Source organism: Chelmon rostratus, chromosome 7, assembly GCF_017976325.1.
Source record: "Chelmon rostratus isolate fCheRos1 chromosome 7, fCheRos1.pri, whole genome shotgun sequence".
NCBI classification, from domain to species: domain Eukaryota; kingdom Metazoa; phylum Chordata; class Actinopteri; order Chaetodontiformes; family Chaetodontidae; genus Chelmon; species Chelmon rostratus.
In genome coordinates this window covers 16,623,612-16,638,086 of record NC_055664.1, presented here as the reverse complement: position 1 = coordinate 16,638,086, position 14,475 = coordinate 16,623,612, and the positions used below count along the sequence as shown (strand labels likewise).

At 43.3% G+C, this 14,475-nt stretch overlaps 1 protein-coding gene across 1 annotated transcript; it reads right to left on the bottom strand.

The window, feature by feature from the left end:
• Window positions 1-63: 63 nt before the first annotated feature.
• Window positions 64-10,593, bottom strand: tmprss13a (transmembrane serine protease 13a). The gene is made up of 13 exons (XM_041940137.1): window positions 10,395-10,593; window positions 7,316-7,490; window positions 7,091-7,201; window positions 6,051-6,215; window positions 5,386-5,512; window positions 4,802-4,897; window positions 4,547-4,590; window positions 3,673-3,835; window positions 3,300-3,478; window positions 2,226-2,324; window positions 1,316-1,458; window positions 1,043-1,195; window positions 64-926 (listed from the first exon to the last, which is right to left on the bottom strand). Exons 1-13 carry the CDS (start codon window positions 10,410-10,412, stop codon window positions 912-914), a joined length of 1,488 nt encoding a protein of 495 aa, XP_041796071.1. The 5' UTR covers window positions 10,413-10,593; the 3' UTR covers window positions 64-911.
• Window positions 10,594-14,475: the final 3,882 nt, after the last annotated feature.

Here is a 14,475-nt window from a genome sequence, read left to right as displayed (position 1 = left end):
AGCATTTTGCCAGCCTCATGTGTAATTGATAGCTTGTGATGGTTTCTTGGTCACTCCCTCATAACCATTTTCCTTGATCTTTATTTTACGTATGCTCAGTGTATAAAGCTCAGTGATCCCACACATTAGACAAATAGAAAACTCTGTAAGAAAACATGGCAAATGCACATAAATATGACACACAGAGAACACACACATTGGCATACAGTGTAAGAAGAACAATCTCTGAACAACTTCACAGTGTGAGTATAAGGGGAGGTTTCAGTGTGCAGACAGAGTGCCAGCTCAGCAAGGGAGTCACAGAGTGAATGCATAAAGTGTCCTTTCTTCATTTTACTACAGTAAACAAGAATCAACATTCAAAAGCCTGAGATGTGTCCCTGAGAAAAAAAACACACCTCTACAATCATGAATCATTTTTAACGAGCATCATTCTCTACCCAGTTAAGGAGATCACAGTGGAGTGGACTGTGTTTCATTGGCACAGAACACATGAGAGAAGGGCCAGCCGTCTTTAAAGCATGCTGAACAAGTAGGTAAACGCAAGTGTACTGTGCGGCTGAGACACCAAGAGACAGAGGAATAAAATCAAGAATGCAAGACTGAAGTCAGTGCATCGATTAGTGCGCATCCGTAATCAGGTTCAGGTAATACACATAACCGCCGCGCGGCAGAGGGTGAGTATGGGTGATGCCAAACACCGAGACGGAAGTCCTGTGTTCAAGTTGTGTATTTCGTGCTGCCTCTCCCCTAAAACCAGCTTTCATCCGCCTGTCTTTCCACCAACAGTGCCACCTCATCAGGTGTAACTGTAAATGTGCAAACCCATCCAGAGCTCTGAGAAGACTTCATAGTGCAGGGTTCGTTGGGGAGGTGGGGAAAGTGGACCACCAGCAGCCGACAAAGGGACATCACGGCCTCTCTCGCTGTAGGAGGCACAGGGAGAGTTGAAATTGTGAAAAACACGTAAATCTGAAAGCATCCTAATGAATTGGATGCCCTCCGATGCCATTTATTCATTCATTGCTCCATCTGTTCTCACCTGCATTCTGCTGTAGATCCAGGGCAAAACACTGCTGACTTTGGCGTAAACCCCAGGCTTGTTTCTTCTCCCGCAGCCAGCTCCCCAGCTCGTGATCCCCACCAGGTACCAACGGCTCTCCCCCTGACACACCAGAGGTCCACCGCTGTCCCCCTGAAAATACAGTTCATACTCAGTTGACGTAAGTGTTACTCTAAAGTTTGCTGGACATTAAAAGCGCAGTGAATATTCATCTGATAGCTGTGAACGTGTCGCTTGATGGCAAGTGCTCACCTGACAGGAGTCTCTGCCTCCGTCCAGGTTCCCAGCACAGAGCATGTTCCTGGTCACGGAGCCTCCGTACACGCTGGGGCTGTTACACACTTCTCTGCTGATGATGTCCACAGTCACCTCCATCAGATCCTTGGAGACTGTGTCTGCATTGCAGGAAACAATATCTCATTCACTTTTCTATCAAGGCTTTACAATATGTCACAATAGCAGTGAGACTGCTCATCAGCCATCACTACTGAGTCTTACATCCGCCTTGCTCATTCGCCATCAGCCGCAGTACAGAGAGGACAGATGTTAGTCACTGATAGATCATCCATGTCCCCTTAGGGGTCCAGGCTTTATTCTGTTCTAGTCAGCCTGCCTGTACTTCTTCTGATGGCTATCTGCCTGCTTTTTGACTACTGCCTGACCTCTCTGGAGTTGTTTGTGGCTCTTGTTCCCGGGTACTGTGTGATGCAGTGTGATATGCATTCATTCCTTATTGCATCCTGGTAAACTGGCAACTGTTAAACTACATCACCAAAGGGATGCTTAAAACATAATTTCCTTATCTACACAGAAAGACCCGGTTTTTGAATGGCCAAAGGGAATAAAATATGAATCTGTGTGTGATCCAATTGATCTTATATATATATATATAGATAGATAGATAGATAGATAGATAGATAGATAGATAGATAGATAGATAGATAGATAGATAGATAGATAGATGGATATGTATACTGTTTTCGTAAGAAAACTATTTTTTAGAGGTAGCTGAGCACAACAGTAGTAGATCAACCAGGACTCACACAAGAAAAACAGTCAGATTTATCAAAAGCAGATTACATGACCAAGATACGTGTCTTTCTGCCACACTGTTGTTACATTTTTAGTATACTACTGCAGATGGCTCCATATCCCAGTTTACCTGATCCAGCCTCTGTGGTGCCAAAACCAGAGGTCCAGCATTTGGTTCCTTGGGGAAATCGCTGGTCAGTTGTTGGCAGACAAGCTGGCTGAACTTTATCTGGACGACACAAAAAGACATTTTTAACTTCTGCAAACAGACCAGCACCCTTGTGTGTTCAAAAGCACAGTACTGTAGACAGATGCACACACACACACACACACACACACACACACACACACTGGGCTGGGCAAATACGATTACCAGTATGACTGTGGACTCAACACAGACTTTAAAAGCTCAGCCTCAACAGCGAGAGGAAAACAATTCCATGGTAATCTATGCCCCTGCATATTTGCTACAAATCATTTATCAACGAGTCAAAGTCTGTTTTAATTGTAGATTAATGTGACAATACAGGAACCAGTGAATGACTGTAAAAGGTATTCTAGTCTATTCTGTATAAACTCATGCAAAAGACCCATTTGAAGTGTACGGCAGTGTATTCTTCTTCTTTCTTCTTATTTTGCTGTAGTCTGGATGTTTCTGGGCTCCAACCTTTGGACAGTTGGTATGTAGCCCCCAGACAATAACAGCACGCAGGCGAGGTCAGGACTGTTTAAAAAGGTAGCGACCACCTGCCAGACTGTAAGCAGCACACATCCACAAGGAAGCTATGAAAATGGAGGCCACAGCACCAAAAAACGCAACTGTAGTGAGGTGAAACACCAAAAGGAGGGTCACTCTGGGGTTGGCTTGTGTTGAGTTGAGCCACGCCAAGTTGATTGTCAGAGACTCCCTGCTAGCAGTACTTTTTCAAAATTTGTACATTTCTATTTGTAACCGTAAAGCTGGTGCTGCAAGCTTGCACATACATACTCGCAGCTTGAATATTTCAGTGTCTGCCTGCAAATTGAGCCGACAGGTGAAAGGGGGGCACGTTTAAATGTTGTGTTGTCAAACAGTAAGCAACTATTCCTGCATGGCATACCTTCTATAGCAAAACATTACTGATTTCCACCATAACAGTTAGCCAGGCGCTGACCGCAGCATCAGGTGTTACAAAGAAGTTCAAAAAGGGAGGCTGTGACTGACCATTGAAAGCAACCCGAGATGTAAGTTTGAGCAGAGCGACGTCCTGGTCATTGGTTTGGCTGTTGTAGTTCTCGTTCAGCAGGATCTTCTTCACCAGGTAGGGCTGAGGTAGTCTGTCCAGAGACACCACTCCACCGTACACTTTCCAGTTATCTGCAGAGAGGGCTAAAGAGTTGCCTCTGCAACACAAAAAGAAACTGTTCAGTGGACAGCATTCAAGACTTAGTAGTGTATTTACTTACTGAGTATTTGCATCACAACTTGCAAATGAGTTCAGCATTGCGGACTGCAGCTGAACAATACACATTTCTACAGTTACAATGTACGGATTTGGTTCCAAGATTAAACAAGATTATTTCAGTATGCCAGTCACCTTGGGAAGCAGTGGGCAGCGGTGAGCACAAAATCCGGAGAGATCATGACTCCTCCGCAGACGTGGGATCCTCTGAAGTGGACCGACAACTGCCAAGGCCACTGACCCTCCTTAGCTTTGCTGCCCCCAATGATCCGGGATGTAGACTGCTGCCGACCACAGTCTGGAAACGGAAGACAATGTGAAACACCTTAAAATAACAAAGAAGCTGCTAAAACATCCTTTATATGTGCTATCAAAATAAGTTGCAAGTGTTTTGTTTACACGTGATGAGTTTTATTTGATGTAAAACCTGCAACTGAAATAAAGGCCATTGCACTTCACATCAATGCATTTATTTTACATATAGAATTTTGCATAGTTCAGTCTGCCAGCTCTCATCAAATGATTATGTGCATGTAGCATGTGTGCAGCGTTGATGTTTGCCATCTAGGCTCTGACCACATCACTCCCCATACGGAAACACCAAGCTGAAACACAGCAGGGAGTGGAGAGGGATCACAACTGCAGCAGGTTTCCAGGTAAGCAAGCAGGCAGGGCAGCAAAAGAATGAACTAAGCGCTGGTGGCTTAGTAAACATGACTGGAAGGGTGTGTTGCAGTGCCAGGACTATCCAGGTACAATAAGTGCAGCAGCAGGTTCGCTGACTCAAGGACTAGCTTGCATGCCACCCCTCATACCTGCCACATTGCGACACACATTGCTATTGAAATTCAGCCTCATCGCCTCAACTCTTATATAATATGGTCTGTAAAATGGCGGCAAATGGCTGGCTGTACAGTCGTAGGTACTGTGTGTGTGAGATAGAGAGCGGGAGAGCTTGTGTGTCACTGTGTGTGACACATGACTTCAGGAACAGATGGAGGCTCCTTACCCATACACTGCAGGGAGACGGTCTCCTGGTCCGGACAGGAAGAACTACGTAATGCCACAATGAGAAAAACACGTCAGTCAACATGGATACACACAGGAAAGGAACAAGCACACAGCTTTTTGTAGTATTATAGGAGCATAAAAAATCAGGAAATGAGTAAGGGTTGATGTTTTTGAATAGCTTTCACATGATGAGAAGGATTTCATAATAAATTGAGAATGGAAGGATTGTAGATCAAGTCTGGGCTGTACATACCTGACGTTTACCAAACCCTGGATCGGCAAAGATGATCTGCTGGTCACTGTTAAACCCACGGACGCCTGGGACTGAATTGCTTTGGTAAAATAGGACCTGGAGACAGAAAGACGGGCAGTTCAGAAAGCTGAAAAAGATCAACTCGCACACGCAGAGGCCTTTTTGTTGAAAACAATGCCTGATTGGGTCTGAAAGCTCATTCTGGCTCTGTCACACTGAGACACCCCAGAGAGACCCGTGGAGAATCAATTCAACCTTAAACGCACAGCAGCAGGTGAGGAGAAATTAGACGGATCTCAGTGGGTAAATTATAGGTTGGAGAGAGAAGCCCACATGCTCACTAGCTGCTGTTGAAATTGGGTCTGGCAAAATGACTGGCTAAATCGCTCCTGCATGCAGCATGAGATAGCTCTGAATGATGATGGGGTATGGTAATAACTATTCTGATGCTGGAGTGCCAATCCAGAATGGTTTTAAGCATTCAGCGCTGCTGCTCCGACACCTTTTTGCGTGCTATTTAGTGCACTTCAGGTCAGGTTCACTTTGGCAAAAATTAGAGCGGAGTTAAAATGGTGATTCTTTACTGTCTTAATCCGAGCTGAGCGCAGGTCTGGTCGGCGTAGCTCTGGTCCCAGCCTTTGTAGCACACTGGCAGGAAGCGGCCATCTTGGGATGTCTTGACCTGCAGACTGCCGTCCCTGCCGAACCTCACTGGGGACGACACGGAGGGAGACGAGAGAAAGAAGACAGCTTAGATGGTGTCTCTTCAGGGGGTTAGGCTTAACGCTGTGTGACAGTAATGTGGCGTCTTTAGCTTGTGGGCTGCTGCTGTTGCAGCTACAAACAACTGCAGCGAAAGCACAAAATCAAATATGAAATGAATTAGCATTACTCTGAAGGACTTGATGAATGCAAGCATGCTGCTGTGCAAACATAATTCCCTGATATTGATGTGCAATATTTTCACCAAATTAAATCACTTGCAGTCTGCTGAATTGTACTTCTTGCCTTAAAAGTATTACATAAATCAAACTGCTGATAATCTTATGAGTGATTTAACTTTCTTTGACACGAAATGCCTGTCATGGACTATTACACCCATGAACAGGAAGCTCCTCTCGCCTGCTTTTCATTTTGAGGGTATCCTTTTGGCTGTCAAGCGTCTGTCCGTCCTTCTTCACCATCTGTCCCTGTTTTCGTCTGCTGCTGGTAAGGTCCATGTGTGTGCTCGTGTGTGCGCCTCACTCACCACAGTTTGTCTCGTCGGTGCCCAGTTGGCAGTCGCTTATTGCATCACATTGGACAGTATTGTTGGGGCAGGTGTCATACTCTGGCAGAGGCTGATTTTCACTGATGGGATCATCGTCGTCACCATGGAGGATCGCTACTGTTGCCACTCGGGTGCCATAACGAACTGTTGTTAGTGTAGAGGGGGACACTGATAAGTATCAGCAAGTAGAGGTCAAGTGTGCTATTATAGTTATAGTTAATCAAAATAAATCTTGATATGAAATTGAACAGTAAAATGCAACTTAAATTAATTCATCATCTGATGTACATCACCTAAAATATTCAGTGTTTTACCATTAACTTCACTGATTTTTGTAAATGTCTGCTTATTGTGAATTTGATGTAGCAACACATTTCAAACAAGTTGAGACAGGAGCAACTAAAGACTGGGAAAGTTGTTGAATGCTCCAAAAACACCTGTTTGGAACATCCCACAAGTAAACAGGTTGATTGGTAACAGGTGATAGTATCATGATTGGGTATGAAAGGAGCATCCTGGAAAGGCTCAGTCGTTCACAAGCGAAGATGGAGCGAGGTTCACCACTTTGCGAACACATGATTGGATAAAGGATGTTACTACATGGACTCAGGACCATTTTGTAAAACTGTTGTCAGTAAACACAGCAAATGGTTTCATTCTGTTTATATTGATGTTTTACACAATTATTTTATCTATTTAATACTGAACATATTCAACAGCTTTAACCAAAACCATAAACTAGATAGAAATATTTTTTTTTAAACTTAAAAATGTTTACAACTCAATTTAATCTACCTTTTGTGAATACGAAATTAGCTGAAGAGCTCAGTGGAAATGGGAAAAAATCAATCCTTTATAAAAACACGCATTATCAAAAAAAACATCTAAATAACCACTAGGACACAAGAGACATTGTGACTAACATATACTTAGCATTCACTTACAATAGGCCTAAATAGGGGCAGCAAATGAATATTAATGACAATGTCCAGTGATCTGTATGAATAAACACAGTGTACCTCCAAGCCAGATGGCCAGTGCCAGCAGAGCGAGCACCAGCAACACTCCCCCTGACCCTCCATAACACTGGGAATTATTCTCGCAGCATCTCCTCCTCTTACCTCTGGGGGCTGGACACAGACAGTACATGATATAACAAACACACATTAATAATCCTCGAAGCGACTCCGTTTGTTTCAGATGCATCCATCGCGTTCACAGGGAAAGCTGCGGACAACACTCACGTATGCTTGACTGCGTGACTTGGGGAACGACCACAGGTGGGGGATACTGGGGGATGTAATGCGGACGGGTGGGGGGTGTCAGGCCTGGACCAACGCCATACACCACCTCCTCGTGGGGTTTGAGGGGGGGCTGGGTGTGCACGGCAACAGAGTAGTACGGAGGAGGGGCCTCGTTCTGTGAGGAAAAGACAGAAAAGACAAAAAGGGAAGTAAATAACCGCTGAGATGCCAAAGATAAAATCCTGTATTGTAATAAGACACAATGTGGTGTCTTTGTCCATTACTGTGTCATCTATTACCCTTGGAAACAAGGCACCATGCCATATTTAATAGGTAAAATTATATCATTAGATTGACCATAGATAGGCAGCTAAATCACCTGCATGTTTCTGTTTGCCAAGACTGAGCACATAGCCCATTGTCCTCCATGCACTCCAAACACTATTATCAAGCCTATGTTTAAATCCACACCTGGGTAACAATCTTGCACACAAAGACACAAGTGGTGTATCCTGGCAACAGTGTCTAAAAGATCCGACTTTAACAGTTCATTTCCTATTTTTTTTCCTATTCGCTCTATCTCCCCTGCCCTCTTTGAGTGGCAGCTCCCAGTAGCCATATCAGATACTTCAGACACTTTCATCAGCATTTGGATTTTGGGACAGGCAGGTTACCGTCTGCTCACAATGAGACATAACAGAGCGAAGCAAGGCGGCTGAGGCTGAGAACGAGGTTTTGATGTGCTTTTAACCAACTGGCCACGGCTCTTATCATGAGCTCACTGTGACTCACTCATAATAAACAGATACTTGGGTTAGTCAAACGCTTTCCGTGGTTAAACAATAGCCTGTGAGTGACACTTCAGCGATATCCCTCCTTCTCTCTTTATCTCTTTCTACAGTGTTTGGAAATTTTTTTCCACGCTGTTCCGTTGTTCAAACAGTTTCCTGTTTCCCTCGATATGGTTGAAGTTTAACTCCTGCAAACTAGGATGTTGTGACAGAACATGCATTGATGGGAAGGGTCAAGAAGAGCCACTGCTGAATTAGCTTCCACTGTTTTTATGTTTGTGCTGTACCTGGGAAAATAATAAATAAGTTGGTGGAATATTTTTGAGAAATATGTGGATTTTCTTTTTTGACGACAGTTAGATGAGATGGTTGATACCACTCTTGTGTCTTTATGCTAACTATGTAGCTGGGCCAGCTGCTGGTTGGCCTAGCTTGGCACAAAGACTAGAATGATGGGGAAACGGCTGGCATAGCTCTTTACAAAGCTAACAAAGTCTGCATACGTGCACATCTAAAGCTCATTTGTTTTAGTACAACTTAGCTAATACATTCATGCACAGTTGCAACGTGCACTTATCACAGTGTTTCACTGAGGGAAGGGAGAGATATGAATGTTCCCAAATGCAGAATGTTATGTGACAAAACTTGTTTGAGCACCATGTGGCCTGATCACCCGATCACAGAGAGAGATGTTTGTCTTGATTAGGTGTCCCTTTACCCTGCTGTCCCTGTCTCCAGGCCCTCGTCTCGTCGGCCCTGCTTCCCCGGCCTGGACACACAATAAATACTTTGTTTCTATCTTATCCCTGCCTCCTCTCCTTGGGTTCACCTGCTCTGTCCCACCTGACAAGTTTGTGATGGGGCATCACTTTCACGGTTATTCTTGCAAGTTAAACGAGAAATAGAACAAGGTTATATACAGTGGGTTCACCTCTTGTACTTAAGGAGCATTTTTAATGAGTTAATACAGTCAAAAGCTCCACAGCACAGCTGCTGCTTGGCATGCACATCACATTGCACTAAGAAATTTGTATGCAGCTACAAAAATTCTGAAATCTGTCTTGATTAGTGTAGCCTTGAACAGTATTCCCACCATATCTGTCCGTTATGCAGAAAAAAAGCTCAAAATGGGTGGACTTACTACAAAAGGTGTTTCATAAGACCATTTCTATTGCATGCTTATCAAGTTTCAAGATGCACCTATAGGCAGCATTCACCTAGCCTAATTGAAGTAAAACGGCCATGCTGAAGTAGGTAGAGAAGCAGGCTCATCATATTTCCCAATAGAGTACACTTGTATCATCTTGCATAGTTTGCCTGTCGGCCATTATCATGGAAAAATACTGGAAACATTAAAAGATTAAGGGTTCACATGGCATTTAACTGGTGAATATTTAGTTACAAAGCTACACGGCATGAAATGGGAAACTAAAGGGTCCCTTTATGATTAGTTGTCCAGTCTGTCAGGGCCTAAAAAAATCTAGGCAGGTACAAATCAGGCCTCTGCATCTTAAAGAACAGATACTGATCTGAGCTTGACTGCAACCAAAACATATCTAAAATATTCCTCTTTCAGCCGCATACTTACTGACATGCGTCACCCTGTATTCTTAGACTCTTGATCTGGATAAGGAAACACTAGCAATACATGCCTTGAGTGCAGCTACTGTATATAGGTGATCTCCACATTTGGCAATACATCCAAAATCCACATTTTAATTTTCTTAACTTAATCCAACCATTTAAAACCACACTGGCCATCAGAAAAATGCAGTCACAAAGCTGAAAGCATGGATTTTTAAAGCTAATGCTGTAGAGATACATGACACACTATGAAAAAAAAACGGAAATACAATACCAGCTAAATAAAGTGTTATAATCTAAAGAATTTCAAGCAAAGTGTAAAGAATTACACTGTAGAATCTAAAGACAGAAACCATTTAACAGTCTGTCAGGTAAAACTCCCTTCTTACCAGCTTTCTGGCAGGTAAATAAACAAGTTAAACCTCTGTCGGCCTATAATCCTGCAACGAACAGACCTCTCCAAGCTAATGCCGGACACTCAGTTTTCCAGAGCAAATCAACACACTGAAACTCAAACAGAGCAAACAAAGACTCAAAACAAGAACCACCATTCAGAGTTTGAGTGACAGGTGAATATTGATTTAGGAGGAAGTTCAACTATTGATTGGAGGAAGGTTGAAGCCAGAGGGGAAGCCAAGAGACACGCTACAGCAAGAAGAAGGAGTTTTTTTGTCACAGGATACAAATACAAAGGAGGAACCTACCGGGTCATGCTTTGCCATCGGACTCAGGTCAGCAGAGAGTGGAGAGTGGAGGTGAGAGCTGGTGGGTGGAGCTTTTTCACATCCAGGCGTTCACTCAGTCACGGAGCAGCGGTTAGAGCATGGTGGCGCCACATTAAACACCTCTCCTGTCTCTTTTCTTCTCCTCTCCTTTCTCCTCTACTGTGCGTTCGTCACTGACCTTCATCCAGGCAGTAACAGGTAGGTCTGCCTTCCCCCTCTCTGCCTAACACCTCCCACCTCCAGCCTCCATCATTCTTTCAATCCTTCATTCTTCTCCTCACAGAGACGGGCGTGCCCAGTGCACCAGTTTCCCACCTGTCAGACCGGTTTCAGGCGAGCCAGAGACTGTCAAAGCTTGTTTCACCGTATGAAGCTCCATTACGGCTCAAATGACGCCAGCTGAGCTGTCAGGGCCCTGAACCAAAATGTCCTCCTGTCCACAGAGAATGACAGGAACTTTTTTTTTTTAAACCTGAGGCTTAATGGTTTTCGTATGCAATTAAATTAAATGCAAATGCACAATTTGTTATCTGTAAACCTTACATCACAGTAGGTTCATAGGCAGTATAAGGAAGTGCCGGACAAGAAAAGAGTGGGTGACTGAATCCAGAATTTAAGCTAATGATTAATGTGTGTGCACATTTATTTTCAAATGCTCCCTCACTCACTCATATGGGGGGTTGGTAGCCTGTATGAGTGTTTTCATCAACCTCTGCCTGTGACTTTCAGGCGTCCACAAAACATTTAGCTGCTCCCCAGCAGTAATTTTCAGACCTCAGACGTTGTTTTTGGAAACTTTTGGAGCTACCTTTCATGTTCACTTTTAAATTCCCTTTCCAAATGACCTCCAGTTCCTCTCTCAGTCCCTGACGTTTCTCCAGTTTCGCCCCCCCCCCACCCCCTCTTTTTTCAGTTTGTGTCACTTTAGACCCTCTATCCATCACCACCGTCGTTTTCTGTTCCCAGTTTGTTTTTAGGACTTGTCAGGGTTGGGATCTCACACAGCTGATCCTTTGCTGTGTCTGCCTTTGTAAGCTTCTCACTGCTCATAGTGCTTCTCAGGGCAGGCATTTCCTGCATCTTAAATCACCTTAACTTAGCTTGCGGGTGTGATGAGGAGGACCCCTGCCTCTACTGACTAGGTGCTGAGTGACTGTTAACATACACCATACTAAACAACACATAACTCTGAATATAGGGCATTGTGGTGGCCTCAAGGCCTAAGACGCATACCACATGACCACAATAACCCAGTTTTGAACCTGGCTGAGGATCTTTGTGGCATCTCCCCAAGTTTCCTCTTTGTCACAACTCTGTACTTTTACATAGATGAAGGTAATACAGCTACATGAAAAGGTTTTGACACCCCTGGTCCAAAGAAGATGAACTGATCTCAAAAATGCAGAAAGTGAAGCTTTCTCTTCAACATTTTAAGCAAGATTAATGCATTGTTGTTGTCTTGTGCAAGACTTTAATTAGCTTGTTAGGGCTGGGCTCCTCTAAACAGTTGCCTAGCGCTCTGAAAATTAAAATATTTGGTGCCCATAAAAGCACTTTCCTCAGCTTGTGATGTTATTGAGAAATAGCAGTTAACAGGAAGAGTGGAGGCGAAGCTGAGGTCTGGAAGCGCAAGAAGTCTTTCAGAGAGAACTGCTAGAATGTTAAATCGAACCCCCTGTTCGACTGCAAAATACCTCCATGAAGATTTTGCAGACTCTGATGTGGTGGTGCACTGTTCTACTGTGCGGCGACACCTGCACAAATATGCATGCTCGCCACAAAATTCTGCATCAGACATTTGCAAAAGGAACACCTGAACAAGCCTGATGCATTTTAGAAACAGGTCCTGTGGACTGATGAAGTTAAAATATTTTGGATGCAATGAGCAAAGATACGTTTGGACAAAGAAGGGTGCAGAACTTCATGAAAAGGACACCTCTCCAACTGTTAAGCATGGGGGTGGATCGATCCTGCTTTGGGCTTGTGTTGCAGCCAGTAACACAGGGAACATTTCACTGGTGGAGGGAAGAACGAATTCAATTAAATACCAACACATTCTGGACGCAAACATCACACCATCCGTAAAAACTCTGAAGATGAAAAGAGGACGGCTTCTATAACAGCATAATTATCACAAACACAAACAAACAAACACATCTCAAAATCCACAATGGACTTCCTCATCAGGTACAAACTGAAGGTTTTGCGGTGGCCCAACCTAAAATCTAAAACCTGTGAACAGACCTCAAAAGAGAAGTGCATGCAAGGCAGCCCGAGCATCTCACACAACTAGAAGCCTTTTGCAGGAAGAACGAGCGAGATTCTCCCAAACAAGAACTGAAAGACTCTTAGCTGGCAACAAAAAGCCTTTACACGCTGTGATAGTTGCCAAAGAGGGTGTTACCAAGTATTGACTATGCAGGGTGCCCAAACCTTTGCTTCAGGCCCTATTCCTATTGTTATTTTGTGTAAAACATAGAAATAAAAAGGAGTCTTGCTTAAAATATGTCATCTGTAACTTTATGTGGTAAATCATGTCATCTTTTCCTCACTTAGCTACACACAGTAACAGAAACTTTGACCAGTGGTATCCAAACGTTTGCATGCCCCTGAATGTGCCCAGAATATATCAACATGAATGTTAAGCAGATGGAGTTCATCAAATGTCGGAGTGCTGAAATAAAGGTCTAGATTGCAAGACCTTTGATATTCAGTGAGGGTACAAATCAAAATTGTATCAGTACTGAGGCATCGCAAGACATTCAGTGTGAAGATGTGTTCACCTTGAACAACTAGAGGGTGATATTAAGCACAGTCTCTTTGTGTGTGTATGTGGCCACTGGCCACTCCGCATGTGCTTAGTAAACTGTGAGGAAAGTCCCCCTTCTGAACAGAAGCAGATGATCTCTGGCATTTAAGTGGAACTCCCACAGCTCAGATTCGTTCAGTTTCTGTCCACCTACAAGTCAGAAACCATGCAGTGTCACTAACATACAGGTCCATTTACCAGGAACTAAAACTTTGACAGTCACATGTTAAATGGTGTGAAATCGAAGGGGAAACTCAGATCACACATTTTCCCGTGACAAAAAAGTGCTTTCTCAGAACTGAAAGCATGTTTTTAAAAGTCGAGGCATGACGAGTTGATAAGAGTTTGGGTAAAGAAAAACAAAAAATCCATCGACATCTCTTACGGAACATTCTGACACATTCTTATTATAGTTGTACAAGTATTTAGGGCTGCATCACATGCGGGCTAACAACTTATCAATGCAGTTTCAGTGGGACTCATTATAAACACTGAGTTAGTGTGCAGGCAGCAAGGGTTTGCTGTTTTCATTATAAAACAAATGTCCCGTGAAGGATGTAAACATTGTATTTAGCTACCAAACAAGGTAGCAAGGGTATTGACTGGGACTGTTGTAGTATAAACAGAACAGACAAGAGAGATAGTCAGGTTAATTCAACAGTAAACATCCCTTTAGTTTGAGGAGCAACGTCTTGTTATTAATATTACAAAGGAAGCTCAGACATATGCACCCACAAGATCCGTTAGATTACAGATTTCCTTTTGAAATCTGCAGAGAAGCACGATGGTTTGTTTTTAAGAAAAGATGAGGTGTAGAGATACACCTCCACGTTCGCTGTGGTTTGTCAGGACCGCAGATGGAAACAGATATTTCATGCAGCTGATAAGTTTTTGTAAAGGTCATAGCTCTCCAAATGTCTCTTCAGTTTACGTGCCTATAACTTACTTATCAGACATTTTTAGACACAGCATAGAAGAAAGTCTTATCTCCAGCCTCATAACCTGCATACTATACTCATAATGCATGGGGATTACATATCTATGATGCAATACATGAAGTAATGCCTTAAACTTTTATGCGTTTTATTCATGTTTCTTTGTGTTTCATTCAAATTACCTCACAATTAATGACTATTTTTAGCGCATCCTTCTCACAATAATCTCACCATTGCTTTTTGCAAAAGCCACCTGCAATGCAGCCGACCACAACTGAGGTTTCAAAGACACAGACTATGACAGGAAAAGATACAA

Coding starts and splice junctions, on each gene's coding strand:
- tmprss13a (XM_041940137.1), bottom strand. Junction 5,513..6,050: donor CACCGACGAGACAAACTGTG/GTGAGTGAGGCG, acceptor TGTCGTCCCCAG/TGAGGTTCGGCAGGGACGGC. Junction 3,479..3,672: donor GCTGCCCACTGCTTCCCAAG/GTGACTGGCATA, acceptor TTTGTGTTGCAG/AGGCAACTCTTTAGCCCTCT.